The sequence below is a fragment of the Ochotona curzoniae genome, unplaced genomic scaffold (assembly GCF_017591425.1).
Source record: "Ochotona curzoniae isolate NIBS_2020 unplaced genomic scaffold, NIBS_Ocur_1.0 scaffold_1037, whole genome shotgun sequence".
NCBI lineage: Eukaryota > Metazoa > Chordata > Mammalia > Lagomorpha > Ochotonidae > Ochotona > Ochotona curzoniae.
Window position 1 is genome coordinate 4,409,202 of NW_024467083.1, and position 17,378 is coordinate 4,426,579.

Here is a 17,378-nt window from a genome sequence, read left to right on the forward strand (position 1 = left end):
ATACAATGTAGAGATTGAATATATTTATTATGTAAAAACTGTATGGTCTCAATTACACTCACGGAAAATGATCGAAAGATGATCTTTTTTCTATTCAAAGTTTTTTTTTTTTTTGGAAAGGCAGATTTATAGCAAGGAAGGACAGAGAGAAAGATCTTTTATCTGCTGTTTCACTCCACAAATGGCTACAAAAGACAAGCTGAGTTGACTCAGAGCCAGGAGCCAGGAGTCCCCTCCCGGTCTCCCATGTGAATGCAGGGTCCAAAGGCTTTGGGCCATCCTCCACTGCTTTCCCAGTTCATAAGCAGGAAGGAAGTGGAGCAGCTGGGACAAAAGTCAGCATCCACACGGGATGCTGGCACTTGCAGGAGGAGGAGGATTAGTCAGTTGAGCCATTGTGCTGCTCCCCCACCCCTGCCGCCAAAGTTTATATGTGATGATGGGATTACTCACAATTTTGTTTCTATTCTTTGTACTTATCTCTGTTTAAGAAACTACACAGTAAAAACTTTGTTTTAAAAAGAACCTTCTTGTTGGGAGCTGGCAGGATGGCTCAAGTGAGTAATCCTCCACCTACAAGCACTGGCATCCCATATGGGTGCCAGTTTGTAACCCAGCTGCCCCACTTCCCATCCAGCTTCCTGTTGTGGCCTGGGAAAGCAGACTCAGCTCTGGCCATTGCAGCCCTTTATGGAGTGAATCAGTAGATGGAAGATCTTTCTCTTGTCTCCTCTTGTCTCTGTAAATCTGCCTTTTCACTAAAGAAATATTTTTTTAAAAGAACCGTCTTGCAAAGTAAACATAGTATCACAAAATAGTAAAGCTTAGTCCAAATATATGTGCTGATTTTTCAGCTCTGATTTTTACAAAAAGCACATCATATTATTTAAAACATTTTTCTTAATGTGACGAAATAGCAACACAGTACAAAGCTGTCCCTCATCGTACCATTCCTTTAAAGCAAATTGCTCCTCATAGTGATGAATTTTGTGTTTAACATATAGTCTTCATCATCAATTTTTCTAGCCTCATTCAATCTAAAATTTTATTGGACTCTTTCCTAAGTGGCCTTTTAAAATTTTTATTATAGAGGTTGACTGCCTAGTGCAGGGCTTCTCAACCTTTTTTTTTCCATTATCACCTCACCAGGGAGCACCTTTAGACTTTTTTCTCCTAATCAGCACAGCCCATGAAATTTTAATGTGTGCTTACATACAGTCCATATGTCTATGTTTTGTATATAACAAGTAGACTTCCACCCTCCTAAGAAGCAATTTTCACCCTTTTGCAGGTTATATTATCCTCTAGGGAATACATGGCCTGATAGAACATAATGGGAAAATATTATTTTAATTTTTTGATCATAATCCCAAGCCCACGTGTTTTGTTCTTGTAGCTGCCTGCCTCTTAAACATCACATGGTGACCACTCCAACACTATTACTGTGGGGCGAGAAAGACGCATTTATGGATGTTGAAATGGCTGAAGTCACAAAGATCTACGTGAAAAACTATTTCAGACTAACCATTTTGTCAGAAGCCAGTCACTGGCTGCAGCAAGACCAACCGGACATAGTGAACAAATTGATATGGACATTTCTGAAAGAAGAAACAAGAAAAAAGGACTGACTTGCCTTTATCTTCTCTGAGGGATCTGTAAGAAAATCTCTATGTAAATTTAAAAAAATTTGTTCACCAACTTCTTTTTGTTTTGTTAGGGAAAATCTGTTTCAATATCATGAATAAATGAAAAACCTGAGAATGTGTGAACCTGTAACATAATGTCGATTTTCATCTGTTGTAATTTGCACAGAGGAGTCTGCCTTAAAATGTATGCACTTGTATAGAAAGGAAAGTGGAGAATGTGGCTCAGTGTGGATTTCTTGCTTCTCTTCTGGTAACTTACGGTGCCTTTTACAAGTGTATGTTAAAGACGAGCCATGCCATATTAAAAATCAAGTCTGCAATGGCATACATATTCATTGTATTATTTAAAAGTTCTAATTACTAGTTTTAGCTATTAAAAATCTATTATCAAATTTCAGACTTATCATATTTCTTAGATTGAAGTTCAACGTTATTGATGAATATGCATTCTTAAAATGAGCCATAAGTAAGTTTATTTTTAAAAAAATAAGATTTATTTATTTAAAGAGTTAGAGAGTGAGGCAGAGAAAAATCTCCTATCTCCCGGTCCACTTCCCAAATAGCTACAATTACAGGGTTGCACCAGGCAGAAACCAGGAGCCAGGATCTCCATCTGGAATGCCTAAGTGAGTGGAAAGGGCCCCAACACTCAGGCCATCCTCGTCTAATTTTCCTAGACCCTTAGCAGGGAACTGGATCAGAAGTGTCACAGCCAGAACAGGAACCAGCATTCCTATAGGCTGTCACATTACAAACCACAGCTTTTCCTGCTATGCCACGACACCCATGCTCCCAGAGGAAGGGATTTTTAACTGTATTATTAAGAGACAAGTACCCCAAATCTAAAATAAGGACCTTGTACATTGTAAGCATTCAAATTCTTAAATGCAGGAAGGCTCTTCATTGTTCACAAAAGATATATTCTAAATCCTTGTGGATGTTAGAAACCCATGGATGGTAAAGGATTTTACACAGCAATATCTTTTCCATGTTAAGTAGGCACTGGGGCTATAACTTTGCAACTGGAGATGTAATAGCAAAACTAGCATGGGTTTCTTTTTCATTTTTCCCAATTTTACAGCTAGTACATTTTATTTTTACTATAGAACTTAGCCACTCCAGCATAGAATTTTCTTGTTATGTCAAGAATGTCCACTGTTTCTGTTAAGGAAATGCATTATGGCTTCACTTTCATGCAGCCAAATTGCTAGCATTGCTGTTATTGTGGCTGGGGGCCTTTATTCAGTAAAACAAGCGTTCTTTAAACACTAGCCCTTTAATACAGCAACAGCTGATCTGATCAATGAGCAGGTGGTGCATGTAGTCTACATACGCTGGACAGAGGGATGACTTGCATCCTGGGTGGGAAGGAGCAAGAGGGATCACACTACTCAGAATGGTGAGCATCTCTAAATTAGTGAGTTTCTTATTTCTAAAAATTTTATGTTTTCAAACTGTCATGGACCATAGGCAACTGAAAGTAAAACCATAGACTAGGAGAATCTACTAAAATACATCAGACACACTGCTGGGATTTGTGGGGCACTATAAAAAAAGATGACATAATGACCTAGAACTTTCCCTGATAAAGTGTGTAAGGAATGCAGTTAATCAAGGTGGTTTTTTTCCTTAAGATGTATTTATTTTTTTATTAGAAAGTCAGATTTACAGAGAGTAGGAGAGAAGAGAAAAATATCTTCCTTTGCTGATTGAGTCCTCAAGTGACTACAACGGCCGGAGTTGAGCTGATCCAAAGCAAAAGCTTCTTCCAGGTCTCCCGTGCAGGTGCAGAGCCCCAAGGCTCTGGGCCATCTTTGCTTTCCTAGGCCACAAGCAGGGAGCTGGATGAAGTGTAGCAGCCTGTTATCCTAAGATAGGCTGTTAGCATAGAGCATCACTGACTACCATACACCAGTCCTCACCCAAGCTATGGATGGGGGCCTGTCTGGCAGGGCTAGGTACCATTACTTGACTGGGTGGTGGAATAATGGACTGGTCACATTTGGCAGGGTCAAGACACTATCCAGCACGTTAGAGAGCCAGATTCGGGGGTAGATTCTGTGGGGGAAGTGTGAGCCCAACCCTGTGGAAATACAAGTCCCGCAGGTTAGCCTGCGAGCTGGGGTGGTAATGGGCTAAGTTAGGAGCGACCATGGCACCTGCCATCACTTAATGGGTAAAGGAAGCAATGGCAATTTGGGCAGGCCAAGGCAGCACCACCCGAAGGTGCATCCTAAAATAGGATGTGGGATGGGCCAAGCTGCAGCTGGAAGGGGGCAGACTAGGCAGGGACAAACAAACTTCAACTCCCCCCCAAAAAGAAATCAGGATGGAGTACATGTCATTCCAACCTGGGCTCTTACACCAACTGGTCTGCATGAGATAGAGATACTACGGCACAGCATTGAAGACAAAGGCTGAGACAGGGAAGGGGCTAAGCTACCTGGGTCAGAACAACCACTGGCACATGCATAATCTAGGGCTGGGAATAGACTTGGTTGGGGAGCTGTGAGAGTATACCCTTGCTGGTTGGGATTCCCATGGGAGGTGCGGGGGCTGGAGTTGGGGCTGTGTTCCGGTCTGGATATGGCTGCAATCTCCCTTGGCACAAGAGTGGACGGGCTGGGCACACCAAGCTGGGCTAGAAGCCAGCACCATCTGGTGCTCTGGAGAACCTAGATAGATGTAGGATGGACTAGGCTGGGTCTCTGTCCCTACTGAGCCATGTGTGAACAGTGTCTGAGTATGGACAAGCCTTGTCTGGGGTGAACATCCAACACCAAGAACTGGAATGGATTGAAGGCCAGCAATGAGGGCTGACCCATGGAACCACCAGTACGTGCAACACCTGGCATGGGGAGAGGTTCTGAAAGAGGAGCTTGGGAAACTCTTCTGTTGGAATACAGTCCCTACAGGTGAGCGTAAAAACCATGATATGGAGTAACCCAGACCAGGCCAGAAGAAGATACCCACCATCATATATATAGCATAGGTGGGGGGGGCAGACCAGGCTGAACCTGCTCACACCAACTGCTGACGAATCCGAGCATCAGCATAGACCGTGGGTCAGGCCAGCTTCAGTCGCAACACATACCAGTGCAGATTAAGGAATGCCAAGGTGAGGTGAGCCGTACCAGATGTGGTTGCAGCACCTAAACAGCACATGTAAGAACCCGGGGGGTGGAGGGGAAGGGGGAGAGTCAAAGTCAGCAGGGGAATGTGGGCTCCCCTGCTGGACAACCACTCCTATTGGAGAGCACAACTTGGGAAGGGGGCAGATCAGACCAGCAGGGCTACAACACCTGTGCGCCTCATGTGAGCTAGATAAGGGAGGGCCAGATTGAGCTGACTGTTCCGACTGGTGCAAGCAAAAGTTACAGTGGGTGAGAGTTGGTTGGGCTTTGCTGCAGCATTAGATGGCAGAGGCTGGCACTGGGGGCTAATTCTGTCAAGTTAAACCACAGAACCACCTGGAGAGTGCATAACCAAGGAGTGGGAGTGGCCTAGTAGGGAGATAGTGGGCACCTCCCTCAGGGTTACCACTCCAACTGGAGAGCATGAAAACCAGGACAGGGGCTGGGGTCGCAAGACAGAAAGGCACCTGCCAGTATGTGTGTGGGCTGGATAGTAGGTTGGTTGGGTTGAACTAGGCTTCAATGCCCATTGACATGTATGAGAGCTAAATGGAATGTGGGACAGACTGAACAAGCCTGCAGTACATACTGGCATACATGGGAACCAGGATAGGGGGTAGGCCTGGTGGGAGTTACGGGGAGTTGCCCCAACTAGGCTGCAGCTCCCACTGGCTTGCATGAGGACCGAGCATGAAGTGGGTAGGATCGAGCTGGACTGCAACACCCATTGGTTCAAGTGGAAGACAGGGCTGGAAACAGAACTGTCCTGGCAATTGCAACCACCAGCATGTGCATAAGCTGATTGGTGCGACGGACGGTGTTGGACCCTGTACTGGCAAACTCACACAAGAATCAAAGTTGGGATCATCTCAGATGAAGTTTCTTTGGAGAGTCCTCCAACTGAATTGCTGATCTCAGAACCCCAACCATGAACAGACTGTGTCAGCCAGTGGAGTCTGAATAGCTTTCATCACATTTGGAATCCCAAAATTGGCAGCAATTCAGACCTGTTGAACTATCAAAACTGCTTGAGCAGGACCCTCAGAGCGTGCCTCACATTGGGGAGCTGGGATGGGTGGGAGACTTTTCCCTTTGTTTCTCCCCTGACCACAGAAATAGGGGGAAAATGATGTTATTGTGGAAACAATGGTATTACCCACTTTCCTGTAGCCCTTGACCCTGTGTACCCTAATCCACTAAGTAAGATTATTAAAAATAAATAAATAAATAAAAATAAATAAATAGTATAAATATTCCACAATTGCAGCTGCCTCAAAAGGAGGGAAGATAGGAATTGGAGAATTTGAAAATGATTTAAATTCCCTGTTTAAATAATATTAACTCTGTGTTTCAAACCTGATCATATTTTTATCCTCCTTGACTGGAATGATGATGACTGCATAGACTTCCGAGAATATGTCATTAAGCTGACTGTCCGATGCAATCCTGCCAACACTGCAAAACTCCTGGAATGTCATTTAAACTTTTTGATCTTGATGAAGACAGTTTCATAACAGAACAGAAATTCAACACTTTACCTCAGGCAGCTTTTGGAGCACCAGAGCATGATGTTTCCAGACTCTTAGGAAACTACTGGGCAGAATTATACATTCCATTCAAGAGGTTTAGGGAATTTGCCCTGCAGCATGTGTCATATGCCACGTTGTTTCGCTCTTGCCTACACCTCCTACCATCCTACAGAGATCCATTACAACAAGCACAGTTTTAGCCACTGTAGTCAAACGCTCCAGTAGGCCTGAAACTGCGGTTGCAATAAAAATTATCCTTTGAGGGAAAAATGGCTTCTTCTATCAGTGGTATCAGCACTTAATTAGATTTTAAATGTCCTGGAAGAACATATCAAATGGATTTTATATGCCTGTTTTTTCAGTGTATTACTGTGACCTAAATGTAGAGGAATAAATGATCTAGTCATAAATCTTGTTCATTCAAGACAAAGTCTTCATTTTTTTAGGGCAAACGTAAGACCAGAGAAACATTATAGCCCATCACTTTTCCCTCACTTTCACACAAGAAATATCTCATCAAGAGCTCCTTTGATATTAAATTAGTATTAGTAATCTCTGAAATATGATCTTAAAGATAAATATATCTTTGCCCCTTCACCAACTAGCCTGAATTTTCTCATTTTACAAGCCAAAATAAAAATGTCTTAGTAAAATATTGTATTAGAACACAATGGGGGCAGTTATATATGGTAGGATTAAAAGTAGTTACTCAGAATGAGATAATAGAATATTGTTACAATTTCTGGGATATTGACTAATGTTACATACAAGCTGTAATTATAGACTGAGAAGCTATATTTTGTATAATTTTCATCCAAACACAAAAATAGGTATTTATGGTCTTCATTACTAAGAATGATCCTTTCATTTTTACTAGGTACTAATAAGAACCAAACTCTACTGATTCATATTCTTTTACTTTTTTAAAGACTTATTTATTTTGATTGGAAACACAGATATACAGAGAGGAGGAGAGATTCCATCTGTTGATTCACTTCCCAAGCAACCACAATAGCCGGAGCTGCGCCGATCCAAAACCAGGAGCCCGGAGTCTCTTCCAGGTCTCCCACACGGGTGCAGGGTCCCAAGGCTTTGGGCCGTTCTTGACTGCTTTCCCAGGACACAAGCAAGGAGTTGAATGAGAAGTGGTGCCACTGGGACATGAACTCGCCCCCATATGGGATCCCAGGGTGTGCAAGGTGAGGACTTTAGCCACTAGGTTACCACACCAGGCCCTACTGACTCATAGTCTAACAACAGCAGTTTTAAAACATGTCACACAGTGATGTTACCTTGGGCCCTACCCCTTTGTGTTGTTACTGACTCCAGTTCTTTGGCTCACTTACAAATTTAAATAAGAGGCCACTATACAAGTCAGCCAAGATTTTAAGAGGCCTCTGCTTGAGCATGAGGGAGAAAGTACGGTGGGAACAGGTCTTACCAGCTGACTCAAAAAGGGGAGCTGAGCAGGGGCTTCATCTGGTTCCCACCATAGTTGGTCCTTTGATCTGCACTCAGCTGGCTCATTCCCTAATACATACAGCACTTGGACTTGCACCTGCTGGCTTGGTGTTCGGCACACAGCAAATTCAAAATGGCAGCATGCTCACTATCCACAAAGCAGCAAGGTTATATACAGGTCATCTTGGGTCATTCCAGGCATATGTGCAAGTAGGGTTGGGGCAGCCCCTTGTTGCTGATGCTTGAAGCTGGAAATGAATACATAGGTCAGAAGATGAACACATGTGGGGCCAGGATATAATCTTTGAGTTCTATTTTTAATAATTTAATTATGGGCCCGGCGCGGTGGCGCAGTGGGTAAGGTCCTCACCTTGCACGCCCGGGATCCCATATGGGCGCCGGTTCTATCCCAGCAGCCCCACTTCCCATCCAGCTCCCTGCCTGTGGCCTGGGAAAGCAGTTGAGGATGGCCCAAAGCTTTGGGACCCTGCACCCGTGTGGGAGACCCAGAAGAGGCTCCTGGCTTCGGACAGGCATAGCATTGGCCGTTGTGCTCACTTGGGGAGTGAATCATTGGACGAAAGATCTTCCTCTCTGTCTCTCCTCTCTGTATATTCGCCTTTCCAATAAAAATAAAATAAATCTTTAAAAATATTTATTTATTTATTTATTTATTGAAAGACAGAGAGAAAGGAGAAAAGCCAGGACACGATCTGGTATCCCTTTGCTATCTGAGGCCCAAAACTGATACATTTTTTAAAAATGGAATTCAGGACATGCTGCAGCAGCCTAGTAGCTAAACCCTTGCCTTGCATGCACCTGGATCCCATATGGGTACCAGTTCGTGTCCCAGCTGCTCCACTTCCCTTGGGATCCTTTCCTGTGTGGGAGACCTGAAAGAGGCTCCTGGCTCAGATCAGTTCAATTCCAGCCATTGCAGCTACTTGGGGAGTTAACCAGTGGATGGAAGATCTTTCTCTCTGTCTCTCCTCTCTGTAAATCTGACTTTCCAATAAAAAAATAAATAAATCTCTTAAGAAATTAATCAGTTTATTTGAAAGATTAAGTCACACACAGAGAGAGCTATCTCACCTGCTGCTTCCACTCAACCTAGCGTCACTATGGTTGTGTCAGCAAAATGATCTGAAATGACCAAATAGTGGACAGTATTTGACCAGTCTAGACCATTATCTCTCATTTCTGCAAACACAAAAACACCCAAGAAAATAAATTTCTAGTGACTCTAGAGCCATAGAGCCTTCAAAGGGACTTGTCAGAGTGAGGCCATCAAGCTTAACCCTGCTTAGTTTTTTGCCCTTTGGGAGAGAAGAAAAAAAAAATCTTTCCTGGCTCAGTGACTAGAATCTTCACCTTGCACATGCCTGGGATCCCGTATGGGCACCGGTTCATGTCCCGGCAGCTCCACTTCCCTTCCAGCTCCCTGCTTGTGGCCTGAGAAAGCAACAGAGGAGAAAGCCTTGGGACCCTGCACCCACATGGGAGACCTATAGAGGTCCTGGCTCCTGGTTTTGGATCAGCTCAGCTCTGGCCATTGTGACTACTTGGGGAGTGAAACAGCAGATGGAAGAATTTTCTCTCTGCCTCTCCTTCTCTTTGTAAATATGCCCTTCCAATAAAACTAATATTTTAAAAAATCCTTCCTAAAAATCACTCAAAGCCTAGAAATGATGAAGAGAAAGAATGAGTAAGTTTCACTATATTGTAACAAAACAAAATTAAGCTTCACTTGATCTACCACCCCTGCCCTCCTCAATCACCACCACCACCACCACCAAAAAAGGCCTACAAAAGGCAAGTCAGATGACAAATGATAGTTGGAAAAAGGCATCTTCACGAAGTGCTGACATCTCTGACATGTAAAAATACTTGGGACAAAATCAAAAATGAAAAACAAAAGGCATGAACAGATAGTTCATGGAAGAAATTAAAGTGCAGTTCAAAGAAATGAAGTAGAATTATAATCTTTAAATGGCATGATTTTTACATTGGTGTGAAGTACCACTAGGATATACTGTTATGTGACATAAATAGGCTGCAAATAGTACAAATGATATGCATGCTATCTTATGTTTAAGAAGGGAGACATGCATACATGAGATATACATATGTATATCTATTATATATATAATACCTATATTATAATATTTGTGTGTGTACAAGGAGGCTTCAAGATGGTCATGGAAAACACATTCTATGAAGGAATTTATGCATGAGTTAAAAAAAAAAAAACTGTTGGGGCTGGTACAGTAGCCAGGGGCTAAAGGCCTTACCTTGCATGTGCCAGTAACCGGTACAGGCACTAGTTTGTATCCCAACTGCTGCACTTCCTGTCCAGCTCCCTGCGTGTGGCCTGGGAAAGCAGTCGAGGATGGCCCAAAACCTTGTTACCCTGTACCTCTGTGAGAGACCCGGAAGAAGCTTCTGGCTCCTAGCTTCTGACTTTGGGTCAGCTCAGCTCTGGTCTTTGAGGCCATTTGATGAGTGAACCAGCATGTAGAAGATCTTTCCATCTCTCCTTCTTTTTGTAAATATGCCTTTCCAATAAAAATAAATACATCTTTTAAAAAAATTCTGTCCTAAACTTGTGATGTATCTGGACAGGATCTAATTTGAGACACTGTTAAATTCATGGTGAAACTTGAGTAGAACGGTGAAACCACAGAAGCTTTACAAAAGTTCATGGAGACAGTACCATCTCCTAAATTAGCATTTTAAAAATGGATAACTCATTGTAAACCAAAGAAGACAATGTTGAAATGGAATCCCAGAATAACAATCTACATCAATTAACAAGAAAAAAGAATCTTATTTGTATGAAGAGAGTCACAGAGTAACAGCAAGAGCAACAGCCAATTCCATAGACATCTCAGTTGGCTCAACTAACACAATTCCAACTACAAGCTTAAAAGTGGAACAAACAAGACCAACATTGTGGCATAGTACATGAAGCTTACATTGGTGTTGCTAGTATCCCACACCAGACTGTGAGTTTTGAGTCTCAACTACTCTGCTTCCAATTGCTAAACGTACATGGTAAACTGCTGATGATGGCTTAAGCCCTTGAGTTCTTGTTACTAGCTTTGCAGACCAGAATGGAGTTCCTGGCTACAGGCTCCAGTCTAGCCCAATCTAGCCACTGTAGCCATTCCAGAAGTGAACTAGTAGATGGGAAGTGTATCCCTTTCTCTTCCTCTCCGCCCGCCCCCGCCCCTGCCCGCTGCTTCTTTCTGTTCTGCTGCATGGGTACCAAAACTGTTGTGCCCCAAATCTACTGCATGCACAGAGCAGAACTTTCAAAGATGGAAATTTTAAAGAAGATTAAGATTCTAAAGCATTTTATTCAAAGAATTATCACAGGAGTTTGTATTGCTTTGCCCATATGATCCTGAAGACAGAGCACAAAGTGGTGGTTACCTAGAGATGGTACTGATCTAGTCAAAGCAAAAGCAAAGATCATGGCAACAGGTGGCGGGATGCTCAAGGCACTTTGGTTAACGAATTCCTGGATGGCCAAAGGATGATAACATACATTCGCTGTGAAATTGTTTTGAAAACTTTAGCCTAAGCGTTAGTAGAAAAATGCCCAGGAAATCGTCACCAGAGAGCACTTCTACTAAGACAACACTCCTGCTCGTTGCTCTTAAGTCTGCTAAAACAAAGGCAATTTTGCAAATGTTTCCATGGGAAATCATTAGGCATCCAGCTTCTACAGGCCTGATTTGGCTCCTTCTGACTTTGATCTAGTTCCTAGATCAAAACAACAACAAATATCCTTGGGGCTGGTGCTGTGGCCTCACAGGCTAAGTGTGGCCTTCTCACCAGTGGTGAAAAGTGGAACAAAGCATTATTAGATAAACAGTAGGGAAGGGCGGCAGGAGGGGCTGGTGGCAAAGGGACCAAGCTGTGGAGGTTCACAGTCCAAGGATGTTTATGATGTTTCCTGGGGTTGTTTTCCCAAAGTGGGCAGGGCTGAAACTGGTTGTATTTTGTTGTTGTACTATTGTTGCTGGGCAGGGACCAAAAAAGGATTTTTTGAATTTTTTTTTTAGAATTTTTTTTGTGTGATTAGGCCAGTTGAAACTGAGACATATCTGGGCCCTCAGTAGCGTGTGCTACATCTTATTTCAACAGTCTGAATATGCAGGCAAGAGATTGAAATAAAGAAGTTTGATCAGGAGTAAAGTTAAGTTTCAAAATGGAGTCCACTTGGTCTTTTATCTGTTGGGTCTCAGGGCCCCCTCTCATTGGTACAATGTCTTCTAGGTTTATCCATGTTGTTTCGATGGCAGGATCTCCTTTGTTTTTTCTTTCTTTCTTTATTTATTTTTAGATGGGTGGATAATATCCATTGGTCTACCCAGGGACACTGAGGCTGTTTTCAAATACTGGCTATTATGGGTAATGCAGCAATGAAGGTATGGGGTACCTATTTATGTAAGGTGCTGCTTTCATATCCCATGTGAGTATATACTCAGAAGAGGGGAGATAGATAGATAGATAGATAGATAGATAGATAGATAGATAGATAGACATAGATATATACCAGTTTTACTTTTTTTGAATAATATTCATACTATTTTCCATAATGGCTGGGGAAAAAAAATCAACCAGAAGATGCATGATTCTCTCGCTGTAACTTCGACCTTCTAAATAATATAATATAATATAATATAATATAATATAATATAATATAATATAATATAATATAATATAATACTATGTGGTTGATCAGTAGCTGTGTGATATTGGCCAAGTTACTTATTCACTGGATGCCTTAATTTCCTCATCTATCAATTGGCTCAAGCCAGTACCTACTTAACTGGTTGTTCTAAGGATTGTGTTAATATATACGGAGCAAGTAGAGCAGTGGATGTGACATAAGAGAACTTTCAAATGTCACCCACCTCTGGCAAAAATAATCAGGCTATATAAAAAATTACTGTGGGATGTGTATTGAGACAGAGTTTTTTTTTTTTTTTTTTTTCTTTTCAACACACAGCTTGGAACATCTGATGCAATATCAGGGTGCCTGGATTCAAGTTCTGCCTCTGTTTCCAATGTAGCTGCCAGCTAATGTGCACTCTGGGAGGCAGCAGATGTGGGCCCAAAGGGGAACAAACAAGACCAATATTGTGGCATAACAGATTAAGCCTAAACTGCCAACCTAATGGGGTTTGCTTCTGACTTTGGCCTGGTCCAAGTCTCTGGCCATTGTGAACATTTGGGGAATGACTCAGCAGGTGGAAGAGCCATCCTGTTATGGGGTGCAGCCAGTGATACCCAGCACCCATTGATAGTGGGCAAATGAAATTTGGCTGTGTCCCCTATCCTCTGTCCTGAAGATGGGTCCTAACAGCAATGGAATGATAATTCCATCCTCAACCACTTCCCCCATGTCCTAATTTAGCCAGGATATTGGATGCAGACAAGTTCAATTAGTCTAGGCATTTTTAGCAACAAGCCCAGTTCCTGTTCCTGCCCATCCCAACAAGCACTAATCAATTTCTTAGCCCACAACACTTAGGTATTCGAACTTGCCCACCTGTGACTCACCTATCAACTGAGAGGGGACGGTATTGTATTGTTGTGTAACCACTCCCCTCACAAGCCCCTTTAAAAGGCCCATGAAACAGGGACTCTCACTCTCTTTCTGGCCAGGTTCTTCCATTACTCTGGCACCTTGACTCATGGCTGACCCAGGACAGGTAATCTCCTGAGCATGGTCCCTGTGTACTGCTTAGATGAGGCAACGGTTATAATAATGTTGTTTCTGGTTTGTGTACCATCAGGAGTTCCAGGAGAGGCGAGGCCTAGCAGTAGTGGAATGTGAGCAGAGAAGCCAAGGAAAGGTGAATGTCTGCAGCTTTGTAAGTGTGTCCAGGTTATTTGTTGCATGTCTCTTAGGATAACTTATATTATTAGGGAAGCTAAGACATAGGTTTTCAGCTTAAGGGATAGACTTAAGGATAATGCCCATTTGTTTCTTTGGGAATTATGATTCATTGGATTATGATTGGTTGGATTGCCGTATGGACTTGTGATTTGCTACTGTAATCTATTATCACCAAGCTTAGTTAATAAACACTCTTTAATAAACCTTAGACATGTCTGGTATGATCTTGCTCACACCCTGCAACTATCCTTCTCTCCTAATCTCTCTCCTCAGCACTTTGCCTCTCTGATAACTAAAAGTAAATAAACTTTAATAATAAGATTAAATGTAAGATTTATTAGGGCAGAATATGAGTGACCCAAGTCCATGAGACATGTGACTCGAGCAGTTTAGAAAAGTGTTCCAAAGCAGTCAGATTTTAGCCACAATTTAAGTTTTCTATGCAGGTGATTTTTAAAAATCATTACACAATGAACATACATTGGTTTGGCCCACAATGGTGAGTTTAATCACCAGGGGAAGATGAGTTTCTTGTAGATTGGAGATTACTAATTTTAGATTTGCAATGGTAGTAAGAACTTTCAGACAATATACTAAGAATGCCACTGCTTGATTTAAAAAGGAGGTTTTCAGAAATGGTTAGAAAAGGAGTCATGCAGTATTGTTCCTGATGGATACAGCCGAAACAGACCCTATGATGAACATTATCAAAGTCAAACCAACCTGGCTTAATAGCTCTGTACATGACACTCATCAGAAAGGTCAACATGCTTCTCCTGGCCACTCTGCCAGGAGTTTCCTTTAGGATCACTCTGTTCTCCCTACTATTATAATACCCATGACACTCCTCTTTTCTACAGGAATAATTAAAATGATCCCATTGAATTTTCCAGAGTTTAGATTTCTGAATTTGAGAGAGAACACTCCTTGGAGAAATAGTGGCCTCCTAGCGGTTCTTACACAACCAAGCAGTGGTCATTCTTTCCCTGTGCAGGGCTTGAGAAGGAAATACAACTACAAAAGCATCCCTTATTCCACAATTTTGTTGTTGTTCTAATTTGTACTGATTGTTGACCTTACTTCGTGGCTTCTCACTTAAGGGAATGTATAGTGATAGAGTAATAGAGACTACCATATCCAGATGTGGGGATACAATGCAATATGCATCCCTGCTTCCAAATTGGAGTGGAGATGAACTCCCAATGAAACTGCTGAACATATCTAGACAATGGGATGCTGGACTGTCTGACACTGTCTGTACCAGCAATGTCGAGCCACACTTAAATAATGAGACTGATGGAACCATGACTTCCTACGAAGGACTACGCTATTGTAACAACATGGGGAAAATCAGTCGGAGGGGAGGTAGGAATTTGGTGGGGGAGTCCCAGACTCCAAGAATTGTACCATAATATTAAAAAATTTTTTAAAAAAACTCACACACAAAAAAACTGTTTAAATAATCACCTACAAAGGGTCGTCAATTTTGGGGCTTTAATAAGCAAAGCTCTGTAACCTGACTTTCTCAGACCCAGGAGCAGCCAAAGGGACCATCCCTTGGAGAGGACAGGGATCTTAGAGACGATCTAAACATCCCTTAGGTAAAAATCCCTCAGGATTATTCTGACTCTGACAGAGTTTAAGAAATGAATCCCATGCACCCTGCCTCATCAAGGTTTCTTGCCTAAAACACTAAGTAGCTGCTGAGGAAGTGCAGCTGGCTGCCCAAAAGTCTGTTTTCTCTCTTGCAGTTTACCTATGCCCGGAAAGGCAAAGTTAAGATTGCCCATTTTGATTTGAATTGGGAATCAGTAAAAACGTTTATTGAAACGATTGGTGAACCCCCACTGAAAAGCAAAGACCCGCAGCAATAAGGGGCCAGCGGAAGGGTCTGCCCAGCGGAACCATGGGCATCCCGCGAGGGGCGGAGAGCCCGGGGGTTAAAAACAGAGCCAGTGCGCCTGCGCACACTTCCTGATCACGTGACGGCGCCTGCGTCCCGCCCAGGTTCCCGCGCAGGGCGGTCCGGCTGCTCTAGGCACCGACGGGAGGCGTCCACCTTTTACCCTAGGGGGCGGATTCGGGTAGGAGTGGAGTGTTCGGTCGGAAACGCCCCCTTCTCGCTCGCGGGCGGGACGAGGGCTGCGGAGTGCGCGGCTGGCCGGGCGCCTGCGGGGCATGGCCGGCTGTGGGGACGGCGGCGCGGCCCCCACGGCGCCTCTGGGCTCCCCTGGGGTTTGTGGAAAGGGGCTGCAAAGGAAGGGCCCCAGTGAGAGGCGCCGGCTGAAGGCGAAGGTGGCGGAGCAGCTCAGCCAAGACCTGCTCAGGTAGGAGGCGGCGTGACCTCGGACTGCTTTCAAGCGTCCCCGTGCCCCATCCCCGTCCACCTGGTCCTCTTGACTTCAGAGCAAGTTCTGTCAGGCTCTCATTTCGCTCGCCCACCCCAATAACCAATCCCAAGTCGCTCAGACACCGCGTGCCAAATTCAAAAGGAAAACCAAAAAATAATACCCTAGTTATGGGCAGTGATGGGATCACACTGGGTGTTTGAATGACAAATGGCAAAGGTCAGGGTTGATCCAGACCCTGAAACTTAAAACACTTTTTTTTTTAATTAGCTTCTTCAGTTAAAAAAAAAAAAGACAAATCAGTATTTATTTGGATCGAGGAAGTGTGCAACAAGTTATGAAAGCCCCGAGGAACTTTCTCTTGTGCACTCTTCTTTAAATAATTTACAGAAATGTTTATATGGAATGCTTCCTTATTGCACGCCTTGGCCTTTCACTTAGGACACTGTAGCTCCCAGCAACCGCAGCTTCCAGAACAGCCAAGCAAACGGAAGTCTGCCTTACTGTTGTACACCCTATGGATGTAAGTGGCCAGCTGTTCAGAATGGCAAGTCATTTTAGTTTACAAAGAAAATAACGCCTAGAGATACTATCTGTTACTAGCTGGTTGTCATTTCCAGCAAAACATTGGTCCTTAACGGTGGTTTAGGTTATCCTGAGCAATAAACTTGTTAAGAGACAGGTTTCATTTGAAAAGCTGAACTAAGAAAAAGGAGGAGAGAGTCTTGCTTCTTCCATTTGCTGGTTTACTACCCAAATGGGTGCATCTCTCAAGCCCCGGCCCCAAACCAGGAGCTGGGTCTTATGTAGCGGCCCAAGCACTTGGACCATCTGGATAGGAAGTGGAACAGTCAGGACTGGAACAGGCACCCATATGGGATGATGGCCCTAAAGCAGCTTAACACTATACTGTGGTGCCAGTCCCAGATTCTGGGCTTGTAACAGTGTCTCAGAGGATGCTCCATATTGTTACCTAGAGTCACACTTGGAGAACACACTGGAGTAAACCTAATTACTAAAAATAACCATTTGTGAAGCATTCTGTCATCCAGAAGAGCTTTCTGTCAGAAAGTCACCCACATTTAAAGATCTTGTAGCTATAAACCAAATTTTAAGTAGTAGGATTTCTTTTGGAGTCCGTCTACTCAGAATGTTGCTTTTTCTCCACTGGGGAACTGCTATGAAATGATGGGGAAAAAATAACCCCGTAGTTGTTCTGTTTTTAGGATGAATCTCTTTTAAGTGCCTTTATTCTGTTCTGTGAGCCTTCAAGTGTTGCTAAGTTAAGGGTGTTTGACACAGCAGTGAAGATGGAAAAATTTTCCTCTTCTTAGTAGCTACTGAGA

The 17,378-nt window shown here is 43.2% G+C and overlaps 2 protein-coding genes across 2 annotated transcripts in view; both read left to right on the top strand.

Annotated features, from left to right (window-relative positions):
- EPHX4 (epoxide hydrolase 4) overlaps positions 1-1,851 on the top strand; it is a 41,531-nt gene extending 39,680 nt beyond the window's left edge. Inside the window, exon 7 of the mRNA XM_040998881.1 lies at positions 1,397-1,851. Coding sequence (XP_040854815.1) covers positions 1,397-1,628 — 232 coding nt within the window. The 3' untranslated portion in view covers positions 1,629-1,851. The remainder of the gene's footprint in view (positions 1-1,396) is intronic.
- A 14,011-nt stretch (positions 1,852-15,862) lies between these two features.
- Positions 15,863-17,378, top strand: part of BTBD8 (BTB domain containing 8) — a 68,469-nt gene continuing 66,953 nt past the window's right edge. Inside the window, exon 1 of the mRNA XM_040998950.1 lies at positions 15,863-16,011. Within this exon, the coding sequence (XP_040854884.1) occupies positions 15,863-16,011 (149 nt within the window). The remainder of the gene's footprint in view (positions 16,012-17,378) is intronic.